The sequence below is a fragment of the Populus nigra genome, chromosome 2, assembly GCF_951802175.1.
Source record: "Populus nigra chromosome 2, ddPopNigr1.1, whole genome shotgun sequence".
Classification (NCBI taxonomy): Eukaryota; Viridiplantae; Streptophyta; class Magnoliopsida; order Malpighiales; family Salicaceae; genus Populus; species Populus nigra.
In genome coordinates, this window is record NC_084853.1 from 26,626,158 (window position 1) to 26,637,406 (window position 11,249).

The 11,249-nt window shown below is 34.9% G+C and overlaps 1 protein-coding gene across 3 annotated transcripts; it reads left to right on the forward strand.

Annotated features, from left to right (window-relative positions):
* Window positions 1-1,770: 1,770 nt before the first annotated feature.
* Window positions 1,771-8,797, forward strand: LOC133681917 (protein BREAST CANCER SUSCEPTIBILITY 2 homolog B-like). 3 transcript variants are annotated; one of them, XM_062105114.1, is made up of 21 exons: window positions 1,771-2,047; window positions 2,129-2,254; window positions 2,610-2,792; window positions 2,994-4,064; window positions 4,149-4,273; window positions 4,353-4,507; window positions 4,888-5,010; window positions 5,092-5,289; window positions 5,368-5,449; window positions 5,549-5,599; window positions 5,697-5,772; window positions 5,889-6,000; window positions 6,087-6,161; window positions 6,391-6,589; window positions 6,666-6,848; window positions 7,084-7,226; window positions 7,294-7,356; window positions 7,449-7,659; window positions 7,858-8,025; window positions 8,117-8,203; window positions 8,268-8,797. In XM_062105114.1, the coding sequence occupies exons 1-20, from the start codon at window positions 1,885-1,887 to the stop codon at window positions 8,162-8,164; spliced, it is 3,555 nt and encodes a 1,184-aa protein (XP_061961098.1). In that variant the 5' UTR covers window positions 1,771-1,884; the 3' UTR covers window positions 8,165-8,203; window positions 8,268-8,797. The 3 variants fall into 3 exon arrangements, with proteins under 3 accessions (XP_061961098.1, XP_061961099.1, XP_061961097.1); XM_062105115.1 differs by having other exon boundaries at window positions 8,284-8,797; XM_062105113.1 differs by having other exon boundaries at window positions 1,772-2,047; window positions 8,314-8,797.
* Window positions 8,798-11,249: the final 2,452 nt, after the last annotated feature.

An 11,249-nucleotide genomic window follows, 5' to 3' on the forward strand; every position in this document is an offset into this window, starting at 1 on the left:
ATTGACAAAAAAAAAAAAAAGAAGAAATGTTTCTTCTCTTCCTCTCTACTGAACTGACAACTTATAAGGAGAATGAAAAGAGGATTTTTATTCCATTACCATATTACCCTTCTTTAACTCATGTCTCTTAATTTTCAGGTAAAATTCTTGACTTTCGATGTTACCTCGATATTAAAACTGATTAATTTTATTCTGTATTTCTCAATCTCTTCCCCAATAATTTTTTTGTTGCTTTATTTAAAATTTTCCAAGGCTTTCAAAACAACTCTTTTAATTTAATTCATCTAACTCTGACCGGATTTTAATATCCTGTTAACCAAAGGAGATTTTTAACTAGGTTTTTTCAGCTTTATTTAGGACATTTTACCTAGTATAGATATGGTTATTTAGCTTGTATTTAGGTTAAAAAAATTAGCAAGAGATGGATTAATTATTCAAAAATAAAACTTATGTGTGATAGAGTTTGCTCTTATTATTGGTTCACTATGGAACTACTCAGATTTATCAAATAATTAACTAAGTTTCATGGTATCTTCTATACTTATTGTTCATGTTTTTTTTATAAATGATGGGTGGGGGTTCAATTTCTATAGTTTTGGTGTTTCGATACATATTATCATTGTGTCAAGCTCAATCACAAGCTTGAGTTCAACTTTCTAAGGAATGACTGATTTGATTGTGGGTTTTTGGATCTTTATATCCACATGTATTCTTTAACTTAATACATACAATGCCAGGGATGTACTATGCAAGTTTGTACTCCACCTACACCCCTATATGTACAAAAGTCTCTCATAGCCTACCACATTTTCATCTCTCTAATATATGTGTAAATGATATTTCTTCCTCATTAATGTCCGTATAAGGATATTTGTCCCTTGTTAATATTTATGTAAGAGATATTTATCCCTCATAATGCATGTGTAAATGATATTTATCTCTTGTAATGTTACAAGGGTGGAATGGCTTTCCACCCTCTTCATTCAAGCAAAATGACAAGATTTAGGTGGTATAAATACCCCCTTAACTACCCAGTAAAAGATTCACAAATTCTTTATTCTTAACATATACACATAACACTATTTTCTCTCACATAACAATTATTATATACTGAAAAGGAATAAACAATCTTGTTCTTGGGATTTTATGTTCTTTTACATATTTATTGCACACTCTCTCTACAAAGCTACTGATGTAAACATTTGTGAGTCCCTAAATCCATCAAAATAAGATTGTTTCGTAGGTATTAGGCTTCTTACATCAAGCTACCACCTTTCTAAGTATCTTGAATTTTGAAACACTATCACCTTTTTTTTATTCACCTTGTATTTATTTTTATATCTCTAAAAGTTTAAAACTTAGTCTACAATTTTTAAAACAAACTCAACATTCTTAGTGGAGAAAATTTAGAAAAAAGAATTTGAATATGTAGCTAATGTGGTGAATATTAAAACAATATGATATTATATGCTTTTCAAAACATTTCCAAACTAAAAAAAAAAAATGATGTTTAAGTTGTAACTATTAATATTTATAGCATAGATGGGTGATAGAAAAAAAAACAGTTATATTATCTTTAATCTTATTAAAAATTATTATTTTTTAATTTCCTCTCACCTATTCTTTTTGAAAATCTATACCTTTTCTATGCGATAAGCATAAATAATTTAAATATTATAGAATTTCTTGAAATTTCAACCAAGATAAATAACCTAAACCCAAGCCCTCCTCAATCTAAAAGACCCTAGCCCAAGTGTGTCATCAAATCCAAATTCACTTACATTTTTTCCCGCCTTCTTAAATCACAACACACGCCCGCGCGCACTAAAATCTTACCGTCAGCTCTCTCAACAGAAAAACAAAATCCCTAATCTCACACTGAAAATGTCGTCGTGGAAAATATTCTCCGACTCCGGAAACAATTTCCAATGGGAAGTCACCGGCCAAATCATCCACACGAAACCCGAACCTAAACAAAGCGGAGCCCTAATCCCCCCTTCCAGCTCCAAAACTCACCTCCCTTCGATGGCCGATCTCTTACTCCAAGGTATTTCGATATGGTTATATATACCTGTATCAGTTATATTACATGTATTTATGTGTGGACCGTGTTTCTGTGTGGGTGAAGGATGTCCGAAACTTCTAGAGAACGGAAATGCACCGATTTTCCGCACAGGATCAGGGAAATCGGTTGCGTTAAAACAGTCTTCGATTGCGAAAGCGTTATCTGTCCTCAGAGACGATGATGATGCAGGTGCCTCTTTCTCCATAATTATTTATAAATCCCAACAACTATGTTGCATATCTAAAATTTGGGAATTTAAATTTCTCAACGATTTTTTTCCATTTACGTATTCTTTTAGTTTATTAAATATGTCAGCGCTTGATTAATTTTTAGCCTTTTAAATTTCGTTATAAACCTCAAGACTCATCTTAAGTACCTAAAATTGGCGGAATTTTTTAGTTTCGTGTTAATTATGTTGCTTGATTGGTAATTGTAATTTCAGATTTCTGGCAGGATGTCTTTAATTTCAAATTTATTAATGTTAAGTTGGTTGTATATTGTGCTGTTGTGGAAATAGATTTCTTTAGTTTTGTTTGTTTGGCAGGTGAAGCTTGTGGGGGAGAGAATGAACTTAGTTTTTCGAAGCTTCGCAAGAAAGGGAATGAAGATAATGGTAATGCACCAATTTTCCATACAGGATCAGGGAAATCGGTTGTACTGAAACAATCTTCGATTGCAAAAGCGTTGTCTGTTCTTGGTGATGATGATGGATATTCTGGCAATCCAGGTAGCTGTTTTTCCCTCTGATTTTTTCCTTTGAGGTGTTTTTTTTTTTAATTATTAAATATGCAATTGTGAGCCCTAAATACCTCACTGTAGACCTAAAATTTGACGATTTTTGGTCTCAGGTTATCCATGTTGTTGTATTGACTTGTAAATGCTACTCTTATGGAAGGCCTTTTGTTTTATCTTTGTTTTATTTTGGCAGGTGAAGTGCATGGTAGAAATAATGAATGTTGTTTCTCTAATTCTCTTTTCCATACTGGATCTGGGAAATCAGTTGATATATCTTCTGCCGGTTTGGTTAGAGCGAAGAGGTTGTTGGGAATGGAGGAAGAAAATTATAGTTCTAATTTTCAAGGATTTAAATGTCCAAGGAAATCTTCCACTGTCAATGAGCAATTTGGGTGGCAGGATGTAATGCATTCAGGGACGAAAGTCAGTATGAAAAATAATGGGGTTATTGGTGATGATTTGCCAGCTCCTAGGTCTTCTTTAGTTTCTAAGACTGTTATTTTAGAAAGTGAATTGACGAAGGAGGTCAATACAAACTTGTTGGAACCTGAAATACAAAAACCACCTCCAATTAAATTCCATACTGCCGGTGGAAGATCCCTATCTGTTTCCAGTGAGGCATTGAAACGTGCAAGGAGTCTTCTTGGTGACCCAGACCTAGGAACTTTCTTAAATGAGGGAGATGCAGTTGATCAGGGCCTCTCAATTTTTGAAGGTAGTGGATTTGGTGATGCTTCATCAAACAAGGAAAATGGTTTTTACTCTGCTTTTACCCATCCTAGAGCCTCAAGTAAACATATCTCAAAAACTTTCATTTCACCTCTTAAATCATCTGCAAACCATGTCCAGTCATCTATAAATCCAAAAAATGTTATTTCGGGGAGTAACTTGATAAAGAAATTTGATGCTGTTCACAATGACAGCATCTGCAAAGTTAATAACAACACGACTTATGTACAGAAGCCTGTAAGGAATGGGCTCTGTACATCTGCTACAATGGTTGCTAATTCTCTGGATAATATTACTGGCTCAAGGATGAATTCACTTCAAAGGACTAGCTCCAGGATGATACCACTTCACAAGTCATTGTGTGCGCCGTTGCCTGATATTTCAAATACAATTGGCACAGCTTACTCAAATAACGGACAAGCTAATGGAGAGAAGAGGAAACTTGGAAGGGGAATTTCTATTTCTCCATTTAAAAAGCCCCGCAGTTCCAAATTCACCACCCCTTTGAACAGGAATGTCTCATCTGTTCCCAGTGGTAATTCACGACGCTTTTAATTAACTTCTTTTTGCATCTGCTATCAAAATTTATGTTTCCCATTCAAGGTATATGTTCAAACAGGTTTATCTACTGTATCATATGAAAGTTCCGGCTGTAGAAGAAAAGTTTCCACTAGATATCCTTTCCAGGTTCCTAGAATGTATATCAAGGAATACTTTGGAGGGCATTTATCAGATAAGCGCCTGGTATATACATTTTCAACATAGTTATTTATGTTTTGTCGAGGTTGTGTTAGTTATTATCACTAAAGATTGTTCTTTGTAGTCGGAGTACTTTACAGATCAAGTAAGACAGATCAAGTCAAATAATGCAGATAAGTACATGTTTTGCGATGAATCTGGCCGAGATAGCATTGGAGCTGAAGCATTCTATGACATGTTGCTTCAGTCTGGAGCTTTGTCACAATATGCTTCTAAAGAGTAATTTTCCACTGTCTCTTTTCATATTTCATTGGGAGAGTTTTTTTTTCCCGGAGTTACAATAGTCAGTTTGATAATCCATTTGAAGTTTGTAAAAGATTTTGTTTTTTCAAACTTTGGACATGGATGTTGCAAGAGTAAAAATATAAAAAGTTAGTAGCACCAGTTGCCATTGTAATTGACATAATGATGTGAATTTTCAAAAGGTTGTCAAGTTTTGTTAAGATTGATTTCTTGTTGCTGTCAACTTCAATTCTATTTACAGTTTATGGTCATTCCATGAACTTTTTAATCAGTGCTCTTATATACAAAAAATATTTTTTTTCGACCTGTCGCTTTGCATTTTATTAACTGATTCAGCTTCGTATTTATCAATAAAGGTGGGTTATAAATCATTACAAGTGGATAGTTTGGAAACTTGCATGTTATGAGAGATGCTGCCCAGAAAAATCTGCTGCAAAATTTTTGTCAGTCTCCAATGTGCTTGAGGAATTGAAGTACAGGTATTTTAATTCTTTCAAGCTATACATTTCTCTTGAATTTAGAAGAGATTCGTGACAACCACATATTATTCATTTCCATAGATACGAGAGAGAAGTAAATCATGGCCATCGATCTGCAATTAAGAGAATTCTGGAAGGGGACGCACCACCTTCTTCAATGATGGTTCTATGCATTTCTTCCATCTACTTCGGTTGTGAACCAAAGATAGAGGTTCCTTCAGTGGCATTAGACGGGGCTGAACATAGTAATGCTGCAAAACTGGAACTGACCGATGGGTGGTAGGGAACTGCCAAATTTATTATCATGCACTCAACATTTGAGGTCCTTTGAAGGGTAAAAATATCTTTGTTTCACAGGTATTCAGTGGATGCGCTTCTGGATATATCACTTTCAATGCATCTGGATGCTGGGAAACTGTTTGTGGGACAGAAACTTCGAGTACGATATTCGTTTCCATGTTTTTCACATTCTTTTCAATGATTGGAGCCCTTTTAGATTGGCTTTGCTCACTCCCTATTTATTTTTCCTCTTGTGAAGATATGGGGAGCAGGATTATGTGGTTGGGCTGGTCCTGTGTCATCCTTCGAGGTTCTTGCAGGCTTTAGATTTCTTAATGGAGTTGCATTGTTGAATCTTTTACGTCCTTGTAATACCAAACTTTCTCACATTTTGGTTTAAATTTTAGGCATTGAAGACTGTTAGTTTGTCATTGCATATAAATGGGACTTATAGAGCTCACTGGGCTGATCGAATGGGATTTTGTAAGCATCTTTTGGATTACGCATAGTTTTTTGCTTGAGATTTACATTGATGTGGCATATTTGTAAATGTTTCTCTTTGCCTTCTTATGCATAACTATTTGAATATTTTTCCATAGGTAAGGGAATTGGTGCTCCTTTGGCTTTTAGGTGCATCAAGAGTAATGGCGGTCCTGTCCCTCGGGTGTTAGTTGGAGTCACACGGGTTTACCCTGTTCTATACAAGGATAAGTAATGTGAATTAATCATTTTTGCTGCTTAATTGAAGTGCATTTGGCTCTTTCAGTATAGTAAATTTTCTCCATTTCTCACTCTAGATTAAGTAATGGCAGCAGAACTATTGTGAGATCAGAGAGAATGGAGGCTAAACTGGTGCAATTGAATAACCAGAGGTGACTTCCATTCTACTGACATAGCCATTTTGTTTTTTTGATAGATCAGCCTAGTATATTTTAATTTAGCTTTTTTTCCCTTTCCTAAAGAAAAAACATTGCCACTCCATATCAGCATGATCACTTCATATTTGTAAGGATTTTCCAATCTAATAAAGTGGCCAAAATTTGTTTAGATTTCTAGCTAAATACAATATCATAATTGATGCTCTTTATTTTTATGCTGCAGGCGTTCAGTTATTATAGAGGGTATTGTTTCTGAGTTTCAAAGAGGGATGAAAAGTTCTAACATATATACTGATATTGATAGTGAAGAAGGAGCAAAAATATTTAAGATTCTTGAGACGTCAGCTGAACCAGAAGTCCTAATGGCAGAGATGAGTCCACAGCAACTAGCATCATTTGCCTCTTATCAATCAAAACTAGAGGTAGGTTCAGCTGATGTACTTGAAACATTGGTCTATATGTAGAAAGAGATATTAATCACAGGAAGTCTGACTTTAGGCGACAAGGCAACTGGACATGGAGAAAGCAATTGGGAAAGCTTTACAAGATGCTGGCTTAGGGGAGAGAGAAGTGACCCCATTTATTAGGGTCAGGGTAGTTGGGTTAACTAATTATCAAGAAAAGGGCGCCCGCGCCCTTAAAGAAGGCTTAATAACAATTTGGAACCCGACAGAGAAGCAGGTTAATCTAATTGCTCAGTTCTGCTTCCATTTCTCATGCCTTTAGTCTCTGTATACTGTACTGTTTGCATTTGAATGGATCCACCTTTGTATGCTTACATAACTAAAGATTATGTATGCTGCATCCTTTGTTTCAGCAATGTTCTGTATTCTATGCCTCCCTAATATTGAATTTATTGCAAAAAGTTTTCTTGAGATTCTTTGCAAGTATTGATTAAACTTACTAATTATAACAGAAAAGTGATCTTGTCGAGGGGCAGGCTTATGCTGTAGCAGGACTATTACCCGTGAGTTCTGATTCAAATACACTTTACTTGCAAGCAAGAGGATCTACAACCAAATGGCAACCTTTATCTTCCCTGGCAATGCAACAGTTTCAGTAAGCCTCTATTTGCTTTATCTGTTATCCTAACAATTGAATCTAACTAAAAGGTTGTCCTCTGTAGGCCATTTTTCAGCCCTCGAGCACCAGTATTATTGTCAAATTTGGGTGAAGTTCCTCTTTGTCGGTAAATTGCGCAATTTGATTTCTTTCTAGTCCTGCCTCTGCTTTATTTCTTCCTCGCAGAAATTTTGTTCTGATTGTTTTTTGATTGTGCAGTGAATTTGACATTGCTGCACTTGTGTTGCACGTGGGAGATATTTATACAGCTGCTCAGCAAAAGAAACAGTGGGTGTTTGTGACTGATAGCTCCATTTCTAGATTTGATTCAGAGGATACGTCAAAGTCCTTACTGGCCATCAGCTTCTGCTCACCATACATGGATAACGATTCATTTACACCAATCAACTACAATCTTGCTGGATCCACAGTGAGTACATTTTAAAGTCCTTCTATGGTCTACCACAGAATGCATTAGTTTATGAATATAGTATGAGTTGATTCATGGAGACAACATCCAAGTGGAAATTAGAAGGATAGATAAGTTTACGAAAGAAAGCCATTTTACCTCTTTCTTTCTTTCTTTTTTAAAAAAAGAAACTGAGAACCTCATTTATTACTTCTGCAGATTGGCTTGTGTAATCTCATCAAGAGAGCAAAGGACCAAACATATCATCTCTCGATAGCTGAAGCAACAGAAAATTCGACCTATTCTTTGAATTTTGATTCCTCCAATTTTTTGCACCTTAAAAATGCTGCTGCCTCTACTCAAAGCTGGGCCAAGACCTCTACCTCGGTGAACAATCTAGACTTTGATTATGATAGTTCAGCTTTGGTGTACATTGCCTGATATTTATATACTGCCTTGCCTGTTTCACTTCATGCAGATTATTAATAAACTTAAGGAAAGGGTTTTATTTATTATTGGTGATTGAAAAGGCTAGAAGTTGGAAGGGGACACTTTGAACTGACAAGTAAGCCTCTTTATGTCAACTGGATTCTTATTTTTGTCAATTGACTTTAATTAGGGAGAATTAGTCTCTTGTTTTTACAGCAGTAAGATCTTAAAATTCACACATGCCAGATGCAGAAAAGGATTTCAGAATACTGCTAGTGAGAAAGACCCTCAGCATTATTTTTGGGTATGATACTGGTTTGGGGTCCACATGCATTCCATGTTTTTGAATTAATCACATTCTCGAAGCAGATTTTTGCTACACCACCACGGGTTGAGCAGCTGAAGTTCTCCAGGAGAGATCTGTGAATATCAATCGTGCAAGGTTGTCATGAAGGCTCCATCACTCTTATCGGCTTTTGTTAATCCTCAATGTTGAGTACAGTGGACGGGGAAGGGCTTGAGTTAAGCATCTCGGAATTGGTTAGCATTCACCACCGGATGGAGATGGTCTCTACACATGGCAACATTCTTGGTATAGTGTACGATAATTAAATGCAACTGAAACATCTATGTAAATAATTAAGAACCAATAATGTTTGGTTCAGAGCCTATGTAATGTCAGAACTCAATTTGATATGCTGCGTTATAAAGTTGAAGAAACTACATACAAGTCCTGAGGATATATATATATAACAACAATACCATGCCAGCATCATTTCTATGTCCATAAAGAGGCTCTAAAGAGATAATGTTGATCAACTGGGGAGTCATCTTGATCAACAGAATTGACCCCTGTGATCACATGAGGCAATCAGAGAACTGATGCCATCTTTTATTGGGTGATAGATAAGTATTCTTTTGATCATGTCCTTCATTGGATTAATATATATGCATACGAAATATATATTCAAAGAAGTATAAGAGATTGAAAAATTACAAATAATAAGAGAAAGGTATTTACTTATTGAAACACTTTAAAATTGATAAGGCTTTATTGTTGTCAAGAATGAATCTTGTCTTTAAGATTTTATTGTTTATGTCTTGGTGCAAATGATGATTGCGATAAGCTTTTCAAGATTCCACCACCACCATCTTAGTTTATATGCACTTCTAAACAAGATATTTAAATAAAAGAATGTGTAATTTAAATAAAAGAATATGTAATTTAAATACCTCTCAACAAGATGAATCTAAATTCTAGATTTGAAAAAAAAAAATCAAAGCATAAAAAAATAAGAAACACTAAAAAAAAGATGAGGAAGAGTGTAAATTTATTTTAAAAACTTATTTGAAACTCTTCCTTCATCCCTTTTTCATAGTGAATTTTGGAAGTTAAATGGTTAAAGAATTGATTCCAGTAATAATCTTATGTAGACCTCTTGATCATGTGGTTTAGCAACCCCCAACGGAGTAGATAACAACTCGAAAAGCCAAAAATCAGGTTTGATAAAACCCTGACCTAGAGATAACACTGCTCCTAAAAACTAAAAGTGTTGGAAAAAGACTTGGACCCAGAGATAACCCTGTATTTAAAAACCCTAAATATGAGAATGACGTTACGAAGCCAATTAATTTTTGATAAGTTAGTGTATGATCTTTGGTCCTTCTAAGAAAGGTTGTTTTGCCATAAATAAATAAAAAGTTATGTTTATTCTTCAACTTGCTGCCCAAATTTGTAGGTAAAAAAAACATAATATAGTTCCCTCTAACTAACCCTAATGGACTTATTATTCCTTTTTTTTTCCACTCTTTATGCTACTAATATATTCTAAGAAAGAAACAAACTAAAATAACACTTTTTTTTAAGAAACCGTAGATACAAACTACTAAGCTCTTGTAACAACCCGACTTCTTCATAGCAAAAAAAAATTGGTGGAATTTTTTTTTGTAAGTCGTTAGGTTCTCAATGTTTTTCACAATATCATTTTATAAATTTATAAATACTTTCCATTCGTTACCAAGACACAACCCACAACCCACATAAAGCAATCTAAATCAACATTCCTTAAAAAGTATCAATACTCATTCTCACAATGGTATTTAGGGTTTATTGTAATAGAATTCATCTCTTAGTGTAGTGTAATACTCATGTGATATAACAGACATACATTCACCATTCCATGTTTACAAGATCGTACTTTCACATCCGTATTCCATTGCAATTTTTGATACAAGTCTTTTACAAAAGTGCCAAATGAAAAATATTCAACTGGTTCGTTCGTTCTTTATCAAATACATAACAACTTAAACATACTATTACACAACACCTTTTAAAATATGTGAACCCGTGGAACGAGCTTTCCTACGCATTTTGATTATGTGATGTCCCTGTTACAAAAACAACATGGATACAAGAATTATAAATAATCTAACATGATAATAAACAATTAGAAGAACGTTATTGTTACTTTTCGTTATCAACTGAAAATGAGTACATTCTTTCATTTACTTCTCATATGCATTGTACAATCCTTATTATTTCGTTAAATGTATTGTTCTCACTCATAAGCCTCAACCTCTCCATAGGAGTTGTGGGGCCGGAGTTTAATCATTGGTTGGGGTTAATTACTTCACTTTAACCCGGTTATCCACTTGTGATGCTTTTAGCCGTAGCTAATCGCAACATCTAAACTCAGTCATCCGTCTTAGATGCTATTAACCAAAACTAATCACAAAATCAAACCCGTCATCTCTCACGGATACCATTAACCGAAGCCAATCATCATAATCAACTCGACCATTCATCTAGGATGCCATTAGCCAAAACTAATCGTCATATTCAACCTAACCATCCCTTTAGGATGCCATTTGCCGAGACTAATCATCAACGCAACCTGGCCATCCATCTAGGATGCCATTAGCTGAAGTTAATCATTAATTCATCTTGGCCATCCCCTTAGGATGCTATTAGCCAAAGCTAATCATCAATCAAAACCCATGTCATCCATCTTAGATGCCATTAGCCGAAGCAAATCATCAAGCGAAGCTAATCATCGAACACAACCCAGTCATCCATCTTGGATGTCATTAGCCGAAGCTAATAATCAAACACAACCCAATCGTCCATCTTGGATTCCATTAACCGAAGCTAATCAACAACTAAATCAACATTTCATAATCGG

Excerpts from the sequence above, each read along its gene's own strand:
- LOC133681917 (XM_062105114.1), top strand. The coding sequence starts at position 1,885 with ATGTCGTCGTGGAAAATATTCTCCGACTCCGGAAACAATTTCCAATGG. Across the intron at positions 6,590-6,665 it reads CTTATCAATCAAAACTAGAG|GCGACAAGGCAACTGGACAT; the intron begins GTAGGTTCAGCT and ends GTCTGACTTTAG. Across the intron at positions 7,227-7,293 it reads CTGGCAATGCAACAGTTTCA|GCCATTTTTCAGCCCTCGAG; the intron begins GTAAGCCTCTAT and ends TGTCCTCTGTAG.